Raw genomic sequence first — 24,829 nt, forward strand, 5'->3', positions numbered from 1 at the left:
GCGCGTGCGTGGGGCGGGGCGCGCTGGGCTGGCCGGCGGCTGGTGCTGCTTAGACTGAGGCGACTGAGGCGACGGAGGTTGCGGGCGCAGGTGGCGATGGGGAGCGGCAGTGGTGAGTGCGGGGCGCAGCGTGCGGGCGGCGGCGGCGGCGGCGGCGGGCGGGCGGCCCGAGACTGCGCAGGCGGATCGAGCCCTTTGGCCTGGGGTCCCGGCGGCACTTGCCCGGCGCGCAGTTTAAATGCCAGACGCGCCCAGGTCCGCGTGAAAGCCCCGCGCGGGTCCCAGCACCTGTAGAGGACTGTGAGCGCTGCCGCGGTTCCGGTAGTTGTCGCCGTGGCGGTTAAGCGTTCCCGTGCCTGTCCTGCATCAAGGGACTGAGGACAGTGTGGTAAAAATCCACGTAATCTGTGGGAACTGGTCACCCCGAGTGTAGGTCGGGCTTTCGCGGCACGGTAACTGCTGATGGGAAGACCCAGGTTAAGAGCGGGGCGGGGGGCGCAGTGCTGTCTGGGAAACCAGGTAAATTGTAGGTGAGGGGTCCTGCCCGGGAGTTTCTAAGTCCTCTACTTAGAATGAGGAAGGAGCTGCTGGAGTTGGAATGACCCTCCCCCCCCCCGACCCCCATGGAGAGAGAGGACACTGGGCAGAGGGGGGACCAAGCTGTCCTGCAATTTCAGCCTTTGATTCCCTGTGGAACTGACCCTCTTAGTTTGGACTCGAAAACCGGGTTGTTCCCAAGTCCACGGATCCTTATTGAACATTATGCATTTTAGTCAGGTATGCAAATGGAGCAAAGAGATCAGCAAGAGTTCCAGGGGGGCTTCATTGAGAGACCTCATCCCATTGGCTGCTTGTTTCCCCTTCCTGGTTATCATCTGGGCTCTGGATCAGAAAGTTTCCCAACAGCCAAGTTACATGATTTTCTGCTATTCACCATCGATACTTACTGAATATTTGAATAAATGATGATGTCTTCTGTTATCCTTATAATACTACTCCTTTATTCTTTGTTGGGGACTAGAAATATGGCTGATTCCTTTCGTGGGACAGGGGACAATAACTGTTAAATCATCTTCAGATATAACTTCATATCAGCATAGCTCCTTTCCAACACATCACTGAGACCATTCTGATTCTTTTTCTTAAGTGATCCACTGTAGGTGTGCCAAGTGTTTCTGTTATCCTACAAAGCGGAGAATAAGAAGAAGACCCAGAAACTTAACCATCTTGAGTCTCCCAGAAGATGTGCTCTTTCATATCCTGAAATGGCTTTCTGTTGGGGACATCCTTGCCGTTCGATCTGTAAGTTGCCAGATGAAAATAGCGCCAGCCCTAGCATTGTTGGTCATTCCATCAAGGTTTCATATTCTTAAATGTCAGAACAGAACTTTGGCTTCAAAAGAGAACAGAGAAACAAGGATGATAATTGTTAATAAATTGCTTGAGTTTGTTCTGATCATAGAAAAGCTAAAAGTAGTACATTCACTGTAATGTTTAACAGAGAAGCCACTTTTTTTTTTTTTTTAATATATTTTATTGAATTTTTACAGAGAGGAAAGGAGAGGGACAGAGAGCCAGAGACATTGATGAGAGAGAAACATCGACCAGCCGCCTCCCGCACACCCCCCACCGGGGATGTGCCCGCAACCAATGCACATGCCCTTGACCGGAATCGAACCCGGGACCCTTCAGTCCGCAGACCGACGCTCTATCCACTGAGCCAAACCGGTTTCGGCAGAGAAGCCACTTTTTTTATGGCAGTAAAATTTGTATCTCTTAAGACATAAGACATTATATCTGAAATTAACACTGTATCTCAATTTTACATGAAAAATAAATTTAAAAAATTTTTTTGAGAAAAATTAAGATATCATTAAAAAGAATAAAAGTATATCCTTGAGAACAAATTCCATGTAATATTCAGTACTGAAAGGGACTCAGAGTTATTTTACAGACATTGGAACTACAGCCTCATTTTGAACGACTTAACCCAAGGCATACAGTAAATTCGTGGGAAAACAAGAACCCACTTTTCCAGCTCCCAAAGCCGCCTCCATTTGGGTCATAATATCCATGGGTGCTGAGTTTCCAATGGCGATGGGGACGTTAGCGCTTAAATTGCTAACCAGTGATCAGGGCTCCCGCCCAGAGCAGAGGCTCCAGGTCCTACCTGAGGCTGTTGTCAGTCTTTTCCAAGAGTCCCTGTTGACCTCTAGGCTCCATTCATGCTCCCACTGCAAGACTCCAGGCAGAACAATACAAAACGGATTTTTGGCCCTTCCTGGTTTGGCTCAGTGGATAGAACCTTGGCCTGCGGACTGAAGGGACCCAGGAGGGTTTGATTCTGGGGAAGGGCACATGCCTAGGTTGTGAGCTCGATCCCCGGTAGGGGGCGTGCAAGAGGCAGCTGATCAATGATTCTCATCATTGATGTTTCTATCTTTCTCTCCTCCCTTCCTCTCTGAAATCGATAAAAATTTTAAAACAACAACAAAAACCAGATTTTTGTCCTAGATTTAGATTTGGTTCCTCTGTTCCTTGTAGCTATATATCGTACAGAGGTGTCATCCCCTCTTTCTCAGACTAGATCAGTGGTTCTCAACCTTTCTAATGCTGCGACCCTTTAATACAGTTCCTCATGTTGTGGTGACCCCCAACCACAAAATTATTTTCATAACTGTAATTTTGCTACTGTTAATCGTAATGTAAATATCTGTGTATTCCGATGGTCTTAGGCGACCCTGCTAGCAGTTCTCAACCTGTGGGTCGCGACCTAAGACCATCGGAAAACACAGATATTACGATTCATTAACAGTAGCAAAATTACAGTTATGAAGTAGCAACGAAAATAATTTTGTGGTTGGGGGTCACCACAACATGAGGAACTGTATTAAAGGGTCGCGGCATTGGGAAGGTTGAGAACCACTGGTCTAGATGCTTATTCCCCCTTCCATGACCACTGTCTCCACCTTTAGAGCCACAGAGAAACTTATTTCTGGGCTCTTTTTTCTATTCAACGTCACTGTTACTTTAAGACACAGAGTGGGGCCTTTACTGCATGGGTAGGGAAGGGTCCAGGAGGCCCTACATTCTGTCTTCAAGAGCTCCAGAGGCATGGCTTCTGGGACGGTCCCTTAATTCCCACCTACCCTGCTTCCGTTGCTCTGCAGGTGCACTCCCACCTGAAGTACCTGGTGGACAACCATGCCAGCGTGTGGGCATGTGCCAGCTTTCAAGAGCTATGGCCTTCTCCAAGGAACCTGAAGCTCTTTGAAAGGTATCTCTGCACCCTGGGAATAGCTTGGTTTTCTCCCATCTTGGGGCCTCCCTGATATTTCAGCGTGTGTCCCAAGGCCTGACCTGGGAATGATTTTCTTCCTGTAGCCTCTGCCAATTCCTTATCCCCCCAAGGAAGCAACTAAGGGCAGTCAGCCTCACCCACTGAGTCACATGACTTCCAGCACAGTCATCAGTCATCCTTACCACCAGCACAGGCCTAGCTCTCATTAGTCACAGTGGTGCTTCTGAAGAGTCCCTCTTGGGCTGTGACCCATCCCTTGTGACTCAAACCCAGGTCGCCTGTGTGTGTAAACTTTATTCAGCTCTTTTCTTTTGGTCAAAACCATATGATTTAAATCTTAATGCATTTCATTCACTGGCTGATCCCGTCCCCCTGCTAGAGATGGGACCCAGAGGCAGGGCCAAAGTGGGTGGGAGCCCTAAGGCCTGTGAATCCTAGTGTGACAATGACTAAACACACCGTCCAAGTGTGCCAATAGTTTCAGGCAGGCCACCTGAGATGTAACCCACAAACAATACAATTTACCCTTTTTAAAGGTGCAACTTGGTGATTTTTAATATAGTCACAGTTATGCAACCATCAACACTGTCTAACTTTGTAACATTCTCATTACCCCAAAGTGAGACCCTGTACCCATTAGCAGTCATTTCCTATTTTACCTGCAATCCCCCAAACCCTAGAAAACTGCTAATCTGTTTCCTCTCTCTGGATATGCCCATTATGAAGATTTCATATAAGGAATCATACAGCATGTGGCTTCTTTCACTTAGCATGTTTTTAAGGTTCAAACATGTAGCATGTCATGGATAGATGATATATAACTGCATTACCTAAAAAAAGTTGCTATGCAGAAAATAAGTACTCTAGCTTCAATTGCTGTGATGGAACATAACCTTGATGGAATATAATTCTGTGGTATTTTATGTTCTTAACGTTGTAGGGCTGCTGAAAAGGGAAATTTCGAAGCTGCTGTGAAGCTAGGCATTGCCTACCTCTACAATGAAGGCTGTAAGTCCTTGCAGGGCTGGAGCTGGCGTTGCCCCTCTTGGTTTTGATGTTTTAGAACAAGCATAAGCTCTTCTCAGTGTTTGTAATTTAGTTGCTCTTACTATATCTGGAGGTCTGCCTTACTGTCTTCTCCAAGGAGCTTGTGCCCAGAGGTGCCCTACTGAGGGGCCCATTGATGAAGTTTGATTTTTGTACATTGGAAGACTCAACTCTCATTTTAATAAATCTTTTCATTTTAGTCAGCAAAGAATGACTGAGCAGAGCCTTAGAATGAGGGCTACTCAGGCAGCAGCCTTTCCCTGGCTGCCTGCCCTCTGTCCAGTTAACACCAAAACCTGTGTGTAGACTGTCTCCTTGCCTCAGCCACAGTTTCTCTGTGGAACTCTGGGGCAGTGGTCAAAGTGTGCCTAATTCTGTAGGATATCAAGAACACAGGTAACCAAGGCTCTAAGCTGGAGGCAAGTACAAGCAGGTCAAAGCCAACATGGTGACTGAATTTCTTTACCCCCAAAGGTCAGGTGCTCTTTGAAAGAATCTTATGTGGCCTTCTGCCAATTCCTGCCTGTTTGCTTAGCACACTAAGGACTAGCCTAGGGTCCATCCTGTCGGTTCCCAAAACACATAAAGATTTGAGTATAACAGCTGTTTTTCTGCTTCTAAAAGATCTGGCATCTTATTGAGAAATAGCCCCTGCACGTGGTCAGTTGACAAGACTGTTGTGACTAATAGAAACAATGAGCATTCCTCCAGGCTGCGAAAAGCTGCAGTCCTGCCCCAAACCTCCCATCAGATAGCAGTTCCCAGACGTAATTCGCATACCATACAACTCACCCATCCAAAGTATACAACCTAGTGATTTTTAGTATATTCACAGAGTTGTGCAGCCATCACCACTGTCTAATTTTGGAAATTCTCATTACCCCCAAAATAAACTTGTTAGCAGGGGGGTTGCCAGCAGTACCCAACAGGAGGGAGGGTGGGCATATAACACCTTCACAGAGAACCTTCACAACCTTCAAAATCCAGGCTGTTGGGAAGACCCTGGCAGAGGTACATGATTCACAAAGTAGGGGGAGAAAGGGAAAGAGCCCCCATTCTGGAGGGATTTTATCTCCTAAAACACCAGCAGCTCTGCACTGCAGTGGACTTGGGGTTTTAGACGTTCACAAAAGATCATGGAGAACTTTCACATTTGTCCTTGAGACATCCCTGCGTTATGTTCTATCCGCCTCTACAGTGTCTGTGTCTGATGAGGCCCGTGCAGAAGTGAATGGCCTGAAAGCCGCTCACTACTTTAGTCTCGCTGAGCGACTGAATGTCAGTGCTGCGCCTTTCATCTGGCTCTTCATCCGCCCTCCGTGGTCAGTGACTGGAAGCTGCTGCAAAGCCGTGGTTCATGAGAGCCTCAGAGCAGAGTGCCAGCTACAAAGAGTGAGTCCTGGCCAGGGGCGCATGTAAGGTGGGCAGCGCTGGGCAGTTCAAGCCCCACAGAATCCCGGGAGGCGAGAAACCTTGAGGAGAGATGCTATGGACCATACAAAGTCAGAGACCTGAGGGCAGTGGAGGCACAAAATCAATAGTATGGATGTGGGAGCGTCTGGAAATGCCCAAGCAGGAGAGGAGGCCTCAGAGCCAGGGTTCAGGGGAATCTGATGAGCTGGACTGCAGCCACACTGACAGCTGGAAAGGCAAGACAGAGGTTCCATGAAGCAGGCAGTCCTCTGCAAACCCCACAGACTGGGAGGGGCAGCCCGAATGTTCTCTCCTCTGGTGGTCATACTTCTTTCTCCTCCTTTTCCTAGGCTCACAGAGCGTCCATACTGCACTGCTTGGGGAGAGTACTGAATCTTTTTGAGGTGAGTTGAGTTATCCATCCCACTTGGATTCTGAGTTTTATGTGTGCCTGGCCTGGGTGAGCATACAGAATACAGCAGCTTCACATTTCCATGCTGCTCACCTTTCTGCCAGCCACAGACACCAAGGATGAGGAAGTAAGTGAAAGGCAGCAAAAGGGGCTGTCCAGGGTTCAAAGCCAGAGTCCTGACTGTGAGAGGCTGCATGGAGCTAGGCAGAGTGGGTGTGCTTATTTGTTTCATGGTTCTATTATTGGTGAGCCTCTCCACTCCTCACCCAGACCTCTCCACATTTGAGAAAGCTTTTAACAAGCTTTGTTATTAAGGAACTCCCTCTGCAGCAAAGTCAGGGAAGGTGATGGCTTCTGGTGACAGGTGTGCGTTGACAGTAACAGGGAGGTACACTGAGCATGAGGGAGAAGGTGGAGGAGCCCCAAGATAGCCTCCAACATCACCATCTGGGGGGTTCAGTGTGGAGGGCTTACCCTCCAGTAGGCCTAGGGCCAAACCAAACACAAACCTGGTCAAGGAGAAAACAGAACCTGTGAGGGCAGAACTTGTGAATTCAGTTTCCCCATTGATTGTCAAATGTATGTCTTTAGAGAAATCATTTCTACTCCGATTATTATTAAAAAGCAATGCATGGGAACACTTAGAGATATGGAGAAAGATGGAGATGGTTACTAGAATGGTTTAGCAGAAAGAGGATAAGAAAAGAATAAACTGCTTGGACTTATTCCAGGATGAAGAGAAAAAGAAGCAGGCTCGTGATCTGTTTGAAGAGTCTGCCAATCAGGGATGTTTGACCAGCTCGTACCTCCTCTGGGAAAGTGACAAAATGACAGATGTGAGTGGACCAGGGTCTGGGGAGAGGAGGAATTATGTTGGCCAAAGGCACAGTCTCCAAATTGGCCCTTGGACGAGGTTGTCAGCACAGGAAGGATCCTCATCTAGTAGGCCCCTGGGAACCGCTGCTTAGTGGGCTACTCAGCACTGTCCCAAAATGACCACCGTCATTTGGAGAATAAAAGGCCTGGAAGAAAGTGCAACCAGAGACCCTCTGGGGGTGTTGGGGGAACTTTTAAAGATCCCGTAGGTCAGTTCTGAGTTTTTCCAGAGACACAACCATGTAAAGTCATGGTGACTTTCTTCCATTGACAGATGTCTGATCCCGGACGATGCCTCCACAACTTCCGGAAACTCAGGGACTATGCTGCCAAAGGCTGCTGGGAAGCCCAGGTGAGGAGGGAGCTGGCCTTTACCTCCTGGACTCTCACTCAGGAGGCAATAAAACTGGAGTTGTGTCTTAAAGGAGTTTAGCTCTGGCGTGTGTGGGAGGAGAGCCTGGAACTGCTGCCTTCTTCTCTGTCCATTACCACCCTATTGTCTCAAAGTCCATTGCCTCTAAGCCAGTCTCTTAATTTCTAAGTGCCTTGGGACTGCATTTGCTGTCAAAATTCATACTGGTCTAAAGTTGTCTTGCAGGTAAAGCTTACCTCAGCAACAGATCTTGAAGCTCCTTAGAGCAGGTGGGCATATGGAGTGCTGTCTCATTCTCATTATTTGACCTGCTCACCAGGTTGTCCAGTGTCAGAACCAGAACCCTTAGGGATTTATAGTTGGTGTTCTTTAAGCGCTCTCCCCTTGTAGCTGTAAAGTCGAGATTTCAAGACAAAGCCAGCGGGTAGAAGCTCAACCAATCAAGTGGATGGTTGAGAGTCACCTACCCTCAAAAGCTAGGAAAGAAATCACAAAGCGGTAGGTGGCTCAGCCTGACATGTCACAGAGCACTGTAATGTTTATGTCCAAAAAGGCAGTCAGCAAATTTATAAGACATGACAATCACAATGTGGTTCTACTTGAAGCTCAAACTCATCAATAAGAATAATAAGGTCCTGATAGAGTCCACAGGGCCTCAGTGCCCTCTGAGAAAAGAGGAAACAGAGCAGCAGCATTCCCATCACTGCTGGCTGAAAGGGCAATGCATTTTAATCAGATCACAGCTGGTCACATTAGCAGATTATGTATATTTATGTGTGTGTTTTAATAGATAGCTAATGACTTCAGAAAATTTTTAACAATACAATTTTTAACAATAGCTGTTTTTGCTGGCAGAGATATAATAAAATAGTGTCCCTATTGGTGTGAACATTGAGTCCTGCCTTTCAGAAAGCACTTGCACATAAGTAGCAAAATGCTTAGCAGAGCCATTCCTGTGGACTGATCATGTGAGCAGACAGGTACAGGTACTAAAAAAGCTGCACAAAGATGTTCCAAAATAATAGTAAAACACATCAGAAATACCTGAAAAAGAAGAACAAATGAAACATGTTTACAGATATTTCATTTCCTAAGGAACCATGTTGTTATTGTTAGGTGAGCAAAGAATAGATTAGATGTGTATATACTTAAACACAAATGCATATACACACTGTTATCGGTGCATAGAAGAATCTGAAAGGAAATACATAGAAATGGTTGATAGTGCTGGTTGGGTCTTGTGCAAAGCTCAGTTAATCCTCACATCCATCTACCGAAGCAGGTGCTATATGCCACTTCATGAAAAGCGAAACTGAGGCATAGAACAGTCCCCTAATTTCCCAGCAGTCACATTCAGGCTCAGATTTTAAAGTCAAGTCATCTGAGCCCCCAGCCTGCTCTTTGCCACTTTGCTATGCAGCTTCCTTCTGGAGTATCTAGCTTTCACAGTTGGGAGTTAAATAGAAATATACTTTTTTTTTTTTTTTTAAGTTGCCAAACACTTATTGGTTGAACTGCTGTACCAGGTTAGAAAGGGGACTAACATTTCATTACATACCTTTTATCCTTTTTTAAATTCTTTATCATGTGATATATTACTTATTTCAAAAGGAATTATTAAAATCTTAGTCATACTGGTTCCAGAAGGCTTGAGGCATAAGGAGGGCAAATGTGAATACACGTCTTCTCTCTCAAAAGCTCTTCACATTTGGAAATGGTAAACCTCAAAAGTCACTGCTTTATGCTCATTCTGCATGTCTTTACTTCTCAGCTGTCTTTAGCCAAAGCCTGTGCAAATGGAAACCAGCTTGGACTAGAAGTGAAAGCATCCAATGAGATAGTCTGCCAGCTCTTTCAGGCTTCCCACGCTGCTAATAAGCAGGAGGTCTTTTCCGTGCAGAAGGGACTCAACGACACGATGAGGTGAGGAGTTCAAGCCAGAGCTTCTGATTGGAAGGCAGAGTGACCACTGGTCTCTGGTGCAAAGGGAGCTATCCATTCTGTTTCACCTGAGCCACCTATCACAGAGCACTCTGTATTATCAACCCCACTAAGATCACCCCATTTGTGTGTGTGTGTGTGTGTGTTTTCTAAGTTATCCAGGGCTTTTAAGAGAAAATATTTGTCCTAAAAGTGTTGCTCTCTCCAATTTTCCTTTTTAAGCCTCAGAACAAGTTAAACCATTTTAAACATCTTTCTGAAGCCCCCAAACCACCTTTTCTTTATAAGCTATCATTATAATCATCAACTTGGTATGTGAAACTCCATGGCTGTCTGAGCCAGCCTGAACCAGGAGCTATGCCCTCTGGGGCAGCTGCAATGTGCCCAGTGTCCTGAAACCCCAGCAGTACCCACCTCTTCCTGCAGGTCCATTTTCCTCCAAGGTTTAGAGATAAGGCACTTCTTACATCCAATTACAGAACATGTTAGTAAAATGGAAAATGTGAATAATTTTGTAAGCTTATGTAAGAGATTTCTAATACATTTGGATTTATAATGGGCAGGCTCTGGGTATACTCTAGTAGGCAATGCCCAGCACATAGTAAATTCTCAGTAAACATTTATTTTTAGAAGGATCTAGCGTTTCCTGGAGAGGCTCAATGTCTAACACACATGGTGAGGGATGCATCATCCTTAGATCCCACATTAAATGTCACAGAGCTTTTGTGCTTTGTGCCTGTGGTGGTGGTGGCAACCCCTTCCCCCCTTCTCTCAGCTCTTCCCTTTTTCTGTTGGAAGAAATATGCTGATAACACCTTGTGCCCCTCTCAGTCTGCCCTTCTTTTTCTTTTTCTTTTTTTTTTTGGACTTGCTATTTTGGGGGCAGCAGGGTGTAATAAATTTCACTTTTTTTTCCTTGTTAAGAACTAAAATAATTTTATTGAGATAATAACATTTCAGCCCTTGAGTTTAGCATCTTTCCATTTTCCTCTGTGCCTAGCAACTGCCAACTTTTTCTCTTTTTTTACTGAGGTATAATTGACATGTAACATTATATTAGTTTCAGATTTAACCATTTTAAAGTATATACTTTGGTTATTCTGTTTTTATAAGCCAGATTAAGCTTGTTAATCTGTTTGTGTAGGGGAACTTCCTCTTCTGTTCCAATAGTGGCTGGTTTAGGCAGTTGTTTCCGTAGTATAGTGGTTATCACGCTCGCCTCACAATAGTGGCTGGTTTAAACCTCAAACACCTGATACGCATGCTGTCTTCCTCCTTCTGGGAGAAACTGGAGGCTTGTCTTCCTCCTTCATCCTTTCCTCCTTCCATTCCACCTCCATTGCTTCCCTCCTCCTTCCATTCCACCACTTTGACCCCATCTTTCCCTCCTTCCCTCCGCATTTAAGAGATGCTTCTGTCCTGGCTGACACCAGGATCCCATCTACCCTGTCTGTGCAGAATCACGATTTTCCTCTTCTATTCTCTGCGCCCCTCTCTTTGTTCAGAAAGGCATTTCCTGTACTCTGGTATCCTTCCCATTGCACGCAGCATTCCTTTGTGATGTCTGTGTCCCTGACCCAGGCTGTAGTCCTCTCGAGGAAGGACCCCATGTGTGTGGGCTCTGTGCTCCATCAGGGTTGATGGGTGACTAAGAAAGTCCAGTTCACGGGCTCAGTGCATTCTGCTTTAGTTGTGTTCTTGGCTCTTTGCTCCATTGCAGAAGGTTTTGGTAAATGACCCCATAGGTGAGTTGCAGGAGGGCCAAAGCTCTCGCGCCTTTGAGTGTCTTTTCTCTGGTCCTGGGGTCTCTGATCTGTCTCACCTCTACCGTGTCCCTTACCTGTCAGTATCAGGTCTTTCCAGTGCCTGGGGGACCCTGTGGGGGAGGCAGAGACACAGATATATGAGCCCACCTACCTCCCAGAAACAATGTCAGGAGATGTGGGGCCTCCCTAACCCCCTTGAATATAGCATCTCAGCCTGGGATGGTTCCTGGGTAAACCAATAGTGCAGATGACCAGCTCTCTCACTTGAGACAGATGGACCATCTGGATTGGGAGATAGGACACTCATGAATGCTCGCTGTAGTGTTCAGGGGTGGTGCTCTTCCCAAAGGTACATTCTAATCGACTGGCTGGTAGAAGTTGCCACCATGAAGGACTTCACAAGCCTATGCCTTCACCTGACTGTGGAGTGTGTGGATCGATACCTACGGAGGAGGCTGGTGCCCCGGTACAGGCTCCAGCTGCTGGGCATTGCCTGCATGGTCATCTGCACTCGGTGAGAAGCTCCCCACAGCTATGCCCCAGTTCATGGGCTGGCTTTTCAGTGAAATAAAGCTCCAGTGCCTCATTTGGTTAGATGGGGGTTTGAGTTTTAGGGAGTGCCCAAGCCACGTAGTCCTTCCCACAGGGACAGCTGAGCTGGGTGTGTGGGCAGCCACTCATCCCAGCACATGGTCTCAGGACCCAGAGTGTGGCCTTACTTGGTGAGGGTGACTCAACAAGGAGGGAAAGTCATAGTCCTCCACCCAAGATCATGAAAGATTGCTTGTTGGCAATCAAGTTCCCAAGAATGTGTTTCTCAATCTTATTTATTACCTAAATCTGCTGTCTTGAACAAATACCTGTCCACTCAGTTTTGCCTTTGGAAGTAATATAAACAGTGATTCCCACCATACATTTTGTATTTTCTAGTTTTCCTAAACCAGATGGTCTGCCATTTCCCCTGGGCAGTGCTTTCCTGACCAACCGTCCTTGTCTGCAAGGCTTGGGGGAAATAAGGAACAGGCTCATTGCACACAGTGGTGTGAATTACAGGAAGATTGATTTCTTTTGCACAATAACCCAGAGGCATAAGATCCAGGCTCATCATGTTATTGGGATGGACTTTCTGTTTCATGGAGGTCACAGAGGAACCCTAGTTTCTGTCTTATTCTCTGCCACCACCATTCCATGACCCCTAAAGTCACCATGTCCACCTTTGCAGCAAGCTCAGTCACATGGCCACATGTAACTAGAAAGCATGGTCATATGACCATAGGTGGAGGGAGCATGATGGACTCAGGGTCAGCAAGCCGACTGCACACTGTTTGGGCCCCTCAGTATTTCAGGTCTCCTCACCAGAGAGCACTGAATAGACAGGGCCCCTGCCTCCTGTATTTAGGTGGCATACTTGCCCACAGAAACCAAGTTATTGGATCACAAACTGACAAGCGGTGAGATGCTAATTTCTTTAAAATTTTTAGAGGCTGAGATAACCCCACCTCTGCTCTCAAAGCAGCACTTGCCATGACTCCAAGCACAGGGCTCTCATCAGCTACACTTGCATCTCCACCTTTCAGCACCTGTGGTCCCCATGCCTCAGCAAGCGTGGGAGCTGCAGAGTCTTAGAACAAAGCGATCACAGGCCTGGCCCCAGTCCACCCTCACGAGGGGAGGCACCCTCGGCAGGCCACTGGACCAGTGTGTTCACTGATAGTTGGCTCTCTTGGAGAATAGAGAACAGGGTGACCACCTGCCTAATGGACAATCAAATTTCCAGTGGCCAGACTCTGTGCTATGTACAAACCTTCAAACAACCTCTAGCTCAGTTCTGTTGGCTCACGTACCTCCTAGATTTAAGCCATTTATACTCACTGTAGAATCTGGCACAAAGCAGGGCAGATCCCCCTTACTCACCAAGAGGATTGACCAGTCATGTCATTCATGAGTGCCTTTGGCAGAAACATCTGTGTGCCTGGTGGTCCAGCCACTCACAGTGGTCTGTGGCACTAATCCCTCCTCCTTTCCAGCCCCTTATGACAGGGTTATGTGACTTCTTCAGTTCCCATCTGTAGCCACACGCACCCAGGTCTATTCTTTGACCCCCCCCCCACTCCCACCCCCAGCCTCTTTTACTGAAGCCTAAAGTGATTGCCTCACTGAGGGAATTGAGCTCAATTCTCAGACCCCATCTCATATTCCAGGTTCATCAACAAAGAGATCTTGACAATCCGGGAAGCCGTGTGGCTCACAGACAATACGTACAAGTATGAGGACCTGGTGAGGATGATGGGAGAGATCATTTCTGCACTGGAAGGGAAGATTCGAGTAAGTGGCCTTTTTTTTTTTCTTTGTAAATCCAAGTGGAGGTCACATGAGGGAGTGGCAGGATCTGAGGGCAACCTCATAGCATTGAACTCTCCTGCTCTGAGAAGTCCTGGACCCAGAGGTCATATCACCACATGCCCTGGCAACCATCTTGAACATCAGTCATGCCAGACTCTGTGCTGGGCCAGCCCCCCTGTTGAGTGGGTAGATGAGCTCTCTGTGTGCTGAGACCCCACCTCACGTCTGCCTTCCGATTCTGACTAGGTCCCTACTGTGGTCGATTACAAGGACATCTTGCTGACGCTGATCCCTATGCCACCAAGAACCCAGCACCTGTGCAGCTTCCTCTGCGAGCTCTCCCTACTGCACACCAGCCTGGCCGCCTACTCCCCAGCACGCCTGGCTGCAGCCGCCCTGCTGCTAGCAAGGTTGACACATGGGCAAAGTAAGGATCCTGCTCTTCAGGCCAGCCGCTCAGCACAGGCTGAGCCAGGGGCCTGGGCAATTCCTGGAGTCAGAAGATGATGCTCAGATATAAGTGGGGCGAGGGGAGAAAAAGAAGCAGGCCCACTTCTCCTGGAGAAGAAAACACCAGAATGGACTAAAAGCCATTCTCTGGGAGTGAGGTTAGGGATGGTTCTAGCTTAAGTACAGGGGTGGACAAAAGTAGGTTTACAATTATAGTACACCAAACACAGTATTTATTCTTGTATTATTATTTATTTATTTTTAAAATATGTTATTGATTTCAGAGAGAGGAAGGGAGAGGGAGAGAGGGATAGAAACATCAGTGATGAGAATCATTGATTGGCTGCCTCTTGCACGCCCTGATACTGGGGATTGAGCCTGCAACCTGAGCATGTGCCCTGACCAGGAATCGAACCTTGACCACACCAGCCAGGCTTGTATTATTACTTACTAATTATATTACTAGAGGCCCTATGCACGAAATTCATGCAAGAGTAGGCCTTTGCAGCCCTGGCTGCCTCAGGCCTCGCAGCCGCAGCTTCGTCCAGAAGGACGTCCGGACAGTCGTTCCGCTGTTCAGCCATTCGGTTGATTTGCATATTACGCTTTTATTATTATAGATTTTCCATATGAACAACTTAAGCCTACTTTTGCCCACCCCTGTATTTCCCACACTGTTGACAGTGACCAGGCATGCTTTGTATGTGGGGTCTGTACAATCCTGAGCTCCAGGAAATCCCACAACAGAACCATCTGGGTTGTATGGGTGAGTGGGTGTCAGAACAGCCCCACCATTCCTGCTTTTCTTCCCAGCACAGCCCTGGAGCACTCAGCTGTGGGACCTCACCGGGTTCTCCTGTGAAGACCTCATACCCTGTGTCTTGAGTCTTCACCAAAAGTGGTGAGTCTTTAAAAGGAAATGGATTCTCCCACCCTACTTCTGCCACAGAGGCTGGGTCCTCAAGTATAGAGAAAAGGAGGGGGCTCTCATGAGAGGACCATCAATCCACACAGACCTTTCCTGCAGTAAGTTGTGAGTATCAGAGTTGACATTTAAACATTCCAAAGCCATATTGCATATTTCACTCGATGTGCGTGCAATAGTAGCTCCTCCCAATCCAAGCCAAATTCCATGGACAACAGAACTTAATAGAAAAAATAAGACTCTCCCTAATTAGTAGGAATTTCAGTGTAAGACACATGATCTAGCTCATGTGCTGGCAAACTATGGCCCCCAGGCACATACCCAGCTGAAGCCCATCCCGGCTCAGCTTATAGCCCCTCCTCCCACTCAGCCCACTCACTCTGGTCCCCACTCCCTCCCTACCACATGCATATCTACTAAAGCACCCCAGTGACCTCCTTCCTCCACCAAGCCATGCTGCCTCAGTGTTCTCTTCCCCACACACCAGGGTCTGGGTAATTCCAGCTTTCTGCTTATCATATGTCCCTGGAAGATGTATCCACTTCCAGGATTCAGAACACATCTAAACCTGGAGCCCAGACCCGCCTTGACACTTATTCCAAGCCAGAACCCCTCTCTTCTGTGGCCGGCCATTCCTCCTCATAGATTACAATTGGTGCTCTGCAGACTAGGCCCTGGTCATCCTAGCAGAGACCTCAAGCCAGCCTGTTTCTGTTTCTCTGTTCCTGCATCCCAGGAGTGCTGAAGGCCAATGCATTTTCTTTGTACATTTTGGGATCTGATCCTCTCGGTCTCCACTGCCTGTCCATGATCACTCCCCTAGCCACCTCCCAAATCACTGCAGTAGAGGCCTCTGAGCATGTTGCTTCTGCTTACACCTTCTGGGATGAGATAAGAAAATTACAGCATGATTCCAGACCCCTATAACCAGTCTCTGCTCTGGCCTATCAACTGCTTCTCACTCCCTGCTGTGCTTCCACCTTGGGTGGAACCTGTCAGTGTTTCCCGGGCGTTGACATGGGCTTCAGCCACCCTGTTTTCTCCTGCGGTGCCCAGATCTTTCTTTCTTTTTTTAAAAGTATATTTTTATTGATTTCAGAGAGGAAGGGAGAGGAATAGAGAGATAGAAACAGCAATGATGAGAGAAAAAAATTCATTGATAGGCTGCCTTCTGCATGCCCCTTTCTGGGAATCAGCCTGCAACCCAGGCATGTGCCCTTGACCGGAATCGAACCCGGGACCCTTCAGTCCACAGGCTGATGCTCTATCCACTGAGCCAAACCAGATAGGGCCAGTGCCCAGATCCTGAAGCTGATGGACTGGGGGTGCAGGTGACAGTCAGCTTGTGTCTGACCCCACAGTTGCTCACACTAGGAGTGCAAATAGTTGTTACCTGGCTACCAAAAGTTATTGTTAGGCTGTCTCCCTGTCCTCCAGGGTTTTTTTCTTCCAAACCAGGTAAATCGGAACCATTTATTTAACAAACTGAACTTTTTCTAAGTGTACAATTCAACAGGCTTTTAGTATATTCAGAATTGTGCGGCCATCACCACAGTCAATTTCAGAATATTTCACCACCCTCAAAAGAAAAACTCTGGACTTCCAATCAAGATGGCAGTGTAGGTAAATGCAGTACATGCCTCCTCCCACAACCACATCAAAATTACAACTAAACTACAGGACAACCATCATTGAGAATGGTCTGAAATCTGGCTGAATGGAAGTCCTAAAACTAGGGAATTAAAGAAGAAGCCACATAAAGACTGGTAGTGCGGTGCTGATGCAGAGCAGGCTGGTCCCACATGTGGTGGATAAAAATTGGGAGGGCTATCTTGGCTGCAGAGGTCACCCCTGAGGAGCAAAGAGGCCCAGCCCCATACCAACACCACCTCCCCACCCCCGCCCAGGATTCCAGTGTGGGGAAGAGAAGTCCCCATAACTTCTGACTAAAAACCAGCAGGGATTGAGGCTGAGGGAGTCGAGAGCTGCTGGAGTCCCAGGCAATTCCTCTTAAAGGGCCCACACAGAGACTTAACTCAGTCATTTTCCATCTGAGCTCTAGCACTGGGCAGTAGCTTAAAAGGCACCAGAGACTTACAGGCTTACAGGGAGGAACTAAATTGTCCAACATCAGGGCAATAGCGGGGGGGGGGGGGGGGGGGGGGGGGGGAACAGCTTTCTCCCAGATAGAAGTGCTGGCAGAAGCCATTGTTCTTTGATGAAACCTCCCCCAACAGAGCTAGTAGGTGAGTGCCATATCTAAAACTCCATGAACCTGGCTCACACTGTTTGCCCCGCCCTGGTGATTTCCTGAGGCCCCATCCCACCCAACTTTCAGGCCCACCCAAGCTGTTGCCAGGGGTTTTTCCATACAAAAGGCCTGTTTTGTATGCTTCACATTTTCCTAAAATTTCTCAAACAAGCAGCATCTGGCCTGAGCCATGCCCTGTACCTCTCGCTAAGTAGCCCCAGGCCCAGCACTAGCAGCAGCCAGTCTTGGTTCACAGCTTGGCCTCCCCTGGCCACTTCTAAGCCCCACATACATAGCCTAGACAGAAGTGCAGATCGCTTTGTAACCCATGCCAAGTGGCCCCAGGCAAAATACAGGCAGTGGCTGACCTTGGCCTGTACCTCATGGAATGCCCCAGAGCCAGCACACTCAGTGGACAACGTCAGACCAAGTTGAAGCATCATCACCCAACCACCTCCACAAGCAGTACACTCAAGGGGCAGACTTAGTGGGCACCAGAACTCAGCTGAAGTAAGTCCTGCTCTGTGGGGTGGACCCCTGTACAGCTGCTCCTCCATGGAGATTGGTGGTCATAGCCAGTCCTTGCAGCTGATTGGCCTAGGGGTAAATCCCTCCCATTGATGTGCCAACAGCAGTTAAGGCTCAACTATAAGAGGATGGTGTACACAGCCCACACAGGAGGCACACCTCAAGTGCCCAGCTTGGGTGATTGGGTAGGCTGTGCCACTAGACCGTATAGAACACCTACTAAATTAGTCACTCTACCAAGGCTGGGAGATGTAGCAGCTCTACCTAGTACATAAAAACAAACACAGGGAGGCTGCCAAAATGAGACAAAGAAACATGCCCCAAATGAAAGAACAGAACAAAACTCCAGAAAAAGAACTAAATGGGGATAAGCAATCTAGACGCAGAGTTCAAAACACTGGTTATAAGGATACTCGATGAACTTTGTGAGAACCTCAATAGCATAAAAATGGACCAGTCAGATATGAAGAATACACTAACTCATTGGTCGGCAAACTCATTAGTCAACAGAGTGGAAAACCACGGCTCGCGAGCCGCAGTTTGCCGACCACTGCACTAACTGAAATGAATAATTTATAGGGAATCAACAGTACAGTAGATGAAGCTAAGAACCAAATCAGCAATTTGGAATAAAAGGAAGCAAAAATACACCTAATCAGAACAGCAAAAAGAGAAAGGAATCCAAAACACAAGGATGGTGTAAGGAGTCTCTGGGACAACTTCAAGCTCACTAACATTTGCATCATGGGGTTTCAGGAGAACAGGCTGGTCTCATATGTGGTGGATAAAAATTAGGAGAGCTATCTCAGCTGCAGAGGTCAAGAAATTGAAAACCTATTTGAAAAAATAATGACAGAATACTTCCCTAACCTGCTGAAGGAAATATAAGTCCAGGAAGTGCAGAGAGTCCTAAATAAGATGAACCCAAAGAGGCCCACAACAAGGCACATCATAATTAAAATGCAAAAGGTAAAAAGGCAGAGAGAATCTTAAAAGCAAGGGAAAAGCAGTTACCTTCAAGGGAGCTCAATAGAAACTCTGAATGCCCGAAAGGGATTGGCAAGAAATATTCAAAGTGATGAAAAGTAAGGACCTACAACCAAGATTATCCAGCAAAGCCATCATTTAAAATCAAAGGGCAGACAAAAAGCTAAAGGATTTCATTACCATCAAATCAGTAAATGTTAAAGGGTCTTCTTTAAGAAGAAGAAGAAAAAAAAACAAGATAAAAAATATGAACAATAAAATGGCAATAAATAACATCTATCAACAATTGAATCTAAAAAACAAAATAACAGAAATAGACTCACAGATACAGAGAACATTTTGCCATTTGCCAGATGGAAGGTTGAGGGGATGGGTGAAAAAGGTGAAGGGATTAAGAAGTATAAATTGTTAATACATAATAGTCATGGGATATAAAGTATAACATAGGGAACATAGTAAACTATTAACTATGTATGGTGTCGGGTGGGTGCAAGATTTACCTGGATGATCATTTAGTTAATGTAATGTCTAATCACTAGAGTGTACACCTGAAACTAGTATAATAATGTATGTCAACTATAATTAAAAAATAAAAATGGTTTTAAAATGGGGGGGGACCTGTACTCCTTACATACATTACCCATATTTCCCCTCCCTTCCAGCCCTAGGCAAACATTCATCTGTCAGTCTCTATGGATTTACCTGTCCTGGACATTTCATAGAAACGGAATCATACAATATGTGACCTTTTGTGACCGACCTCTTCCACCCTCATATTTTCCACTGTAATATTCTACTGTGTGGATATTGTGTTTATAATTTGTGCACTGATGGATGTTTGGATTGTTTCCACCTTTTGGCTGTTATGAATCATGCTGCTATGAACATCCACGGACAAGTTTCTATGTGAACGTGTTCACATTTCTGTTGAGGATTCACCTGGGATTGGAATTGCTGGGTCATAGGTGACTCTAGGTTTAACTGTTAGGAACAGCTAGACTTTTCCACAGTGGCACCCTGTTTTACTTCCCGTCTCTGGGCTGTTTTTGAAAGTATGTTGTCCCCTCTCATTTCAGTGAGGGAGGCTAAAAATGGGAGTCTCTTGGGCTGGGTGTGCTGATAATGCCTGCCCCTGATCCCCACCTGCCCCCCACTGTCCCTCATGTGTCCCTCTGTTTGCAGCTTCCATGATGACGTCCCTAAGGACTACAGACAAGTCTCTCTGACCGCCGTGAAACAGCGATTTGAGGACAAGCGTTACCAAGAGATCAGCCAGGAAGAGGTGCCACCCCCCTACCCTGTCTCCTGGTCGGGGTGGGAACAAGCCCCTGCCTGCCCCTTGGGGCCTCTTCTCTCCCTCTGACCCCGGCTTCCTCTCAGGTGCTGAGCTACAGCCAGGTGTGCGCAGCTCTAGGAGTGAAACAAGAGAGCCCGGAACCCACGTCTTTCCTCAGCTCAGGGGACCTTCACACCTTCCTTAGCTCTCCTGCAAGGAAAACCAAGAGGTTAGTAAGCCCATTGTCTTAAAGGTGTGATGCGGTGTTGGCTCCTGTGTGCTTGGGCCTGGGTTCCCTCGTGACCCCTGCAACTGCCTAAGGGGCTTCATACACGGAGGGCTCCTAGGGCATAACGGAGAAGGAACAGATCCTATGAAATTGAAGCTGCGTTGAATTCAGGCCTCAGGCCCCTGCGCCTGAGCTGCACTCTGCAGTGCTGTCTTCCTTCCTCCAACAGGCTGTCTCTTGCTTTGACTGGTACCCTTTGAGGGAAAATGGGCTTGAGCATAGGTTGAGCCCAGCTCAGGCTCTGGCCCTACCATGCACCTGTCACATGTCACCCTCCCTGGGCCCTCAACTCCATGGTGTTACTGGCACTCCCTGAACTCCAGCTATAACCTAATGGGTGTCCTCAGCGTCTCCTGTGCACCCTCATCTCTGTCCTAATCTTCTGTCTCTCCTATCTCAAAAGTTCTGCTGTACCACCTGCAATAACTTCTCTTCCTCACCTCACTCACCTGAAGAACTCATATTGATCCTGCAAAGTCCAGATGAGCCAGTACTCTCACTGCACCTCTGGCCTTGCCTCTGGGACTCCAAGGGCAGGCACTGGGTGGCTGTGTTGTCTCTATCACAGCACACAGGGAAGGGCAGGCAGGTGCCAAGGACCTAATGCTGCTGCCTATGACTGAGTTCCTGGCCTCCACATCTTAGGAAGCGAGAGAACAGCCTCCAGGAGGACAGGGGCAGCTTCGTCACCACCCCCACCGCAGAGCTGTCCAGCCAGGAAGAGACGCTACTGGGCAGCTTCCTGGACTGGAACCTGGACTACTGCTCTGGCTACGAGGGCGACCAGGAGAGCGAGGGCGAGAAGGAGGGTGATGGTAAGTCCCGTGCCCACGAAGCCACCCAGAGGCTATGCCAAAGGGGGCAGCGAGAAAAAGGGCAGCTCTCATCGAGGGCCCCTGGCTTTACCTGCAAGAGAACATGTCCAGACACAGGTAGACATGTGAAAGAGCAGAGTCCCTAGGACACCACAGCAGCGGTTGGGGAGAAAGTATTTAAGCCAAATGTGTGTCCAGCTTCAGGCAGGCCTGTGTTAATGGAAGGGACTCAACGGGGCAGGGGAAAAGGAAGAAGTCCTGTCTGGAGTTTACAGTAAGATCTTTCTAGAACATTGTGTGAGATGTGTCCCCCACTGCCCTGTGCGGCTCTGTGGCTCTGTGCCCCACACTCCTCCAGGGTCCAGGGGAGGCTGCAGGGGGCTCTGTTCTCGTGTTTTCAGGCACTTGTCTGCATAGAAAACCCAATTCAAGCAGTTTCTGTCAATCTTCCAATTGCTTGCAAGCTTTTGTGTCCAGGGAATTAAGTAAATTATTAGATGACCAGTTTGTTGTTACTTCCTACTATCCCCCAACTCCTATTGAGTGCCCCAAGCTTGAAGGAGGCATTTCATCCTCCATTCTTTAACTCAAAGGACATCAGTAGAGGGGACTATCTAGTGAGGTCCAGCATATGTAGCCGAGAGAACTGGGTTAGAGTTGGACCCTAGGCGACCAGGGTCCCAACTTGGTAGGGGGTCACCCTGATGCTTAGTCTGTAGCCTGACCTCTCCTCTGACTTCTCCCATAGTGACGGCTCCCAGCGGTGTCCTTGATGTCACTGTGGTGTACCTCAATCCAGAAGAGCACTGCGGCCAGGAATCTAGCGATGAGGAGGCCTGCCTGGAGGATGAGGGATGCCAGGACCTGCACGCCATGGTGCCAAGCACCCAGACACCTCGGGCCCTAGGGCCCAAGCCCCCTCTCTGTGGCAGCAGGGAACTGGGCAAGGACATTACAACCTCAGGGTACTCCTCCGTCAGCAGCGTGAGTCCCACAAACTCCGTGAATGGCGGCCCTCCCCAATCTACCTCAGCACATTCCCCAGGCAGTGACTCGAACACACTGCATTGCCACCATCATGCCAGGAAGTCGTGTTTACAGTGTCGTCCCTCAAGTTCCCCAGAGAGCAGTGTTCCCCGGCAAGAGGTGAAAAGGAAAAACCTATCTGCCCCCAGCAAGGAGGAGCAGGACACGAACTTGGGCTTCCTGGAGCTGTGAATGTGTTAGTGTTCGCTGCAGTGAATGTTTGCAGAGAGTTGCTGCTGCACTAGAAGTGGGAGCACTGGAGAGGAATCATGTGTAGACCCCAGTGGCCTCAAATGGGGAAGAGAGAACTTAGGAAGGACACTGAGTGTCTTTCACCAGGGGAGTCCCATTCCAGCCTATCAGAATGTCTAAATCAGAACAAAACTCAGATCCTTCTCTTTGAAAAGTTTAACCTCAAAGCAACACTGTGTGAAGCCTATTTCTCTGTGCTCCCCTGTGTCTGTCCTGCTTTCTCTTTGGGAAGCTTAAGCCCATGGCCTGACAACCCCAGCCCCACTGAACCCCCATCACAGTAGTGACAACTTTCACAATTGAGAACACGTGGTCCAGGTAGCCTGACACAGCTTCTCCACTCCCTGCATCTATCTGGTTTTAGGTTCTAGGGGGAGCTGAGAGCTCTGAGTACAGGTCTGTCCCCGTGCCCACCTCACCCTGCCCAGGTCATCTACTCCCTCACAGGGCAGAGGGTCCCGTGGTGAGGGAGCCCTGCCCTTTTCATTGTCGGACTACATGTGATGACCAGACATGAAGGCCCTGACTTTTTTTTTTTTTTTTTCCTATATTTTATTGATTTTTTTACAGAGAGGAAGAGAGAGGGATAGAGAGTTAGAAACATCAATGAGAGAGAAACATCGATCAGCTGCCTCCTGCACACCCCCTACTGGAGATGTGCCCGCAACCAAGGTACATGCCCTTGACCAGAATTGAACCTGGGACCCTTCAGTCCGCATGCCGACGCTCTATCCACTGAGCCAAACTGGTCAGGGCAAGGCCCTGACTGTTTGCAGGACAGGGCCTTGATGTCTTGGTCATAGGCTCCCTCCTCCCAGAGTGATTTGTCTATGTCCCCAACAGATAGTCTCCATATGAACATCTCTTGCTGTACTGAATTTCTGGGCCATTTCTTTTTAAATAGAAGGTATTAAATTTTTAAAAACAAAGGATTCTTAACATTATTTAGACGCAGCTAAATATAATCTGACTCAAAACCCCTTAAAGCTATCCTGATACTGTTTATGCAAAAAGAATTTTCCTAAAGAGGTTAGCCAGGGGGAAAAAAAAAACAACACAAAAAAAACCATCATTTGTAACATCTGAAGTGTGGCCCAGATGCAGAAGAGCAAGATTCAGAACTGTCCCTGCCTACCGGGCCAGGATGGGTCTGCTGCGGGTTTCTGAGAATAACTAGCCGAGAGACTTGGGGCAGCAGCCAAAACACCTGAGAGATCTGCCCAAGAGCAGTGGCCCTGACCTCTCCGCAGATGAGTTGACCACTGACACACTCGCCGTGCTGTGATAACTTTTGTTTCCTCTCAAAATGTCAGAAAGAACCACTTGGCTAGGAGTGTCCCCCAATGCTCTTGAACCAGAATTACAATGCTTGTGTGTGTGTGTGTGTGTGTGTGTGTGTGTGTGTGTCTTTTCTACTGTAAGAGAATTCTGCAACTGTGTGCCCCTGGGCATGTGTGAGCCTGTTTCCTCACCTGTAAGATGGGGCAATAATATCTACCTCACAAGCCTGTTGTGAGGATTAAATGTGATGAGAATAGTGGAAGCTGAGTGATGTGCATATCTGTACTGCCTTCTTGTCACTTCCTACTGTCACCCAAGTCACATTGGGGCACTTGTCCATGTCCCCTTATCAAAATCCCAACTCTGGGTGGACCCAGTTCTTTGCCTTCTCCCAGCCTGCACGTGTACGGGGAAAACTACTCCTGTGGAGCCTAACACTCCATGACCACAGTGTGGAGTCTCCCTGCATCTTTCAAAGTTCTAATGATCACCTCAGTGCCCTGGGACTGGTGTGGGGTCTCCCAAGTGCTGATGGGAAGCGTTTTCCCCTCCCCTCCTACCTCACAGAGAATCTCATTTTTGGTAGAATGGCATCAGCCTCCCCACAGACCACAGCAGATGGAGGGGCCACGCTAACAGCAGCCCCAGGGCCGCCTGGGTCCCAAACCCTTTGTGCCTGGCCCCCTCTACTCCCCTCTTGTCTCTCTCCCCTATGCTGCACCACCTCTCTATTAGTGACTATACAATGGACAGCTCTCCATCTTTAAACATGCTCCCCCTTCCCCAAGATTTGTGGTCCTAAGCCAAGATTTTTGTTTATTCTTTTCTCCAATTACATTGGGTCTTGCCGCCTGCATCACTGCTCCCACCCAGGGTGTTCCCTTAGTCCAGTGATGGCGAACCTATGACACGCGTGTCAGCACTGACACGCGTAGCCATTTCTGATGACACGCGGCCGCATGCCGAGGATGAAACATTTGCTGCTCCTGAGGATGAAACATTTGCGAAATAATGTTTTTTTCCTCAAAGTGACACACTACCCGAGTTATGCTCACTTTTTTGGCGAAGTTTGACACACCAAGCTCTAAAGGTTGCCCATCACTGCCTTAGTCACTGAAGACCCCATCCCCCATCCCTTGGACAGCGTCCTAGTGCAGTCTCCTACTGCTTCTTTGACACCGGGCTCTGCTGTCACCACCTCTCTGGGCTCCAGCTCTCCTTCCAACATCTACTCCTCACCTGTCCCTGTCCATGCACACCTGCCTCACCTTGAACCA

At 47.9% G+C, this 24,829-nt stretch overlaps 1 protein-coding gene across 1 annotated transcript; it reads left to right on the plus strand.

The window, feature by feature from the left end:
- Positions 1-17: 17 nt before the first annotated feature.
- Positions 18-24,403, plus strand: CCNF (cyclin F). Its single transcript, XM_079781484.1, has 17 exons — positions 18-112; positions 1,148-1,302; positions 3,171-3,277; positions 4,242-4,309; positions 5,547-5,740; positions 6,112-6,165; positions 6,905-7,009; positions 7,324-7,401; positions 9,194-9,345; positions 11,479-11,643; positions 13,331-13,454; positions 13,719-13,899; positions 14,736-14,823; positions 19,796-19,895; positions 19,994-20,118; positions 20,824-20,993; positions 21,742-24,403. The coding sequence occupies exons 1-17, from the start codon at positions 97-99 to the stop codon at positions 22,209-22,211; spliced, it is 2,352 nt and encodes a 783-aa protein (XP_079637610.1). The 5' UTR covers positions 18-96; the 3' UTR covers positions 22,212-24,403.
- Positions 24,404-24,829: the final 426 nt, after the last annotated feature.

This window comes from Cnephaeus nilssonii (genome assembly GCF_951640355.1).
Source record: "Cnephaeus nilssonii genome assembly, chromosome: 2".
In the NCBI taxonomy this organism is placed as follows: Eukaryota; Metazoa; Chordata; class Mammalia; order Chiroptera; family Vespertilionidae; genus Cnephaeus; species Cnephaeus nilssonii.

Coding starts and splice junctions, on each gene's coding strand:
- CCNF (XM_079781484.1), top strand. Junction 7,402..9,193: donor AAGGCTGCTGGGAAGCCCAG/GTGAGGAGGGAG, acceptor TTTACTTCTCAG/CTGTCTTTAGCCAAAGCCTG. Junction 20,994..21,741: donor GGGCGAGAAGGAGGGTGATG/GTAAGTCCCGTG, acceptor CTTCTCCCATAG/TGACGGCTCCCAGCGGTGTC.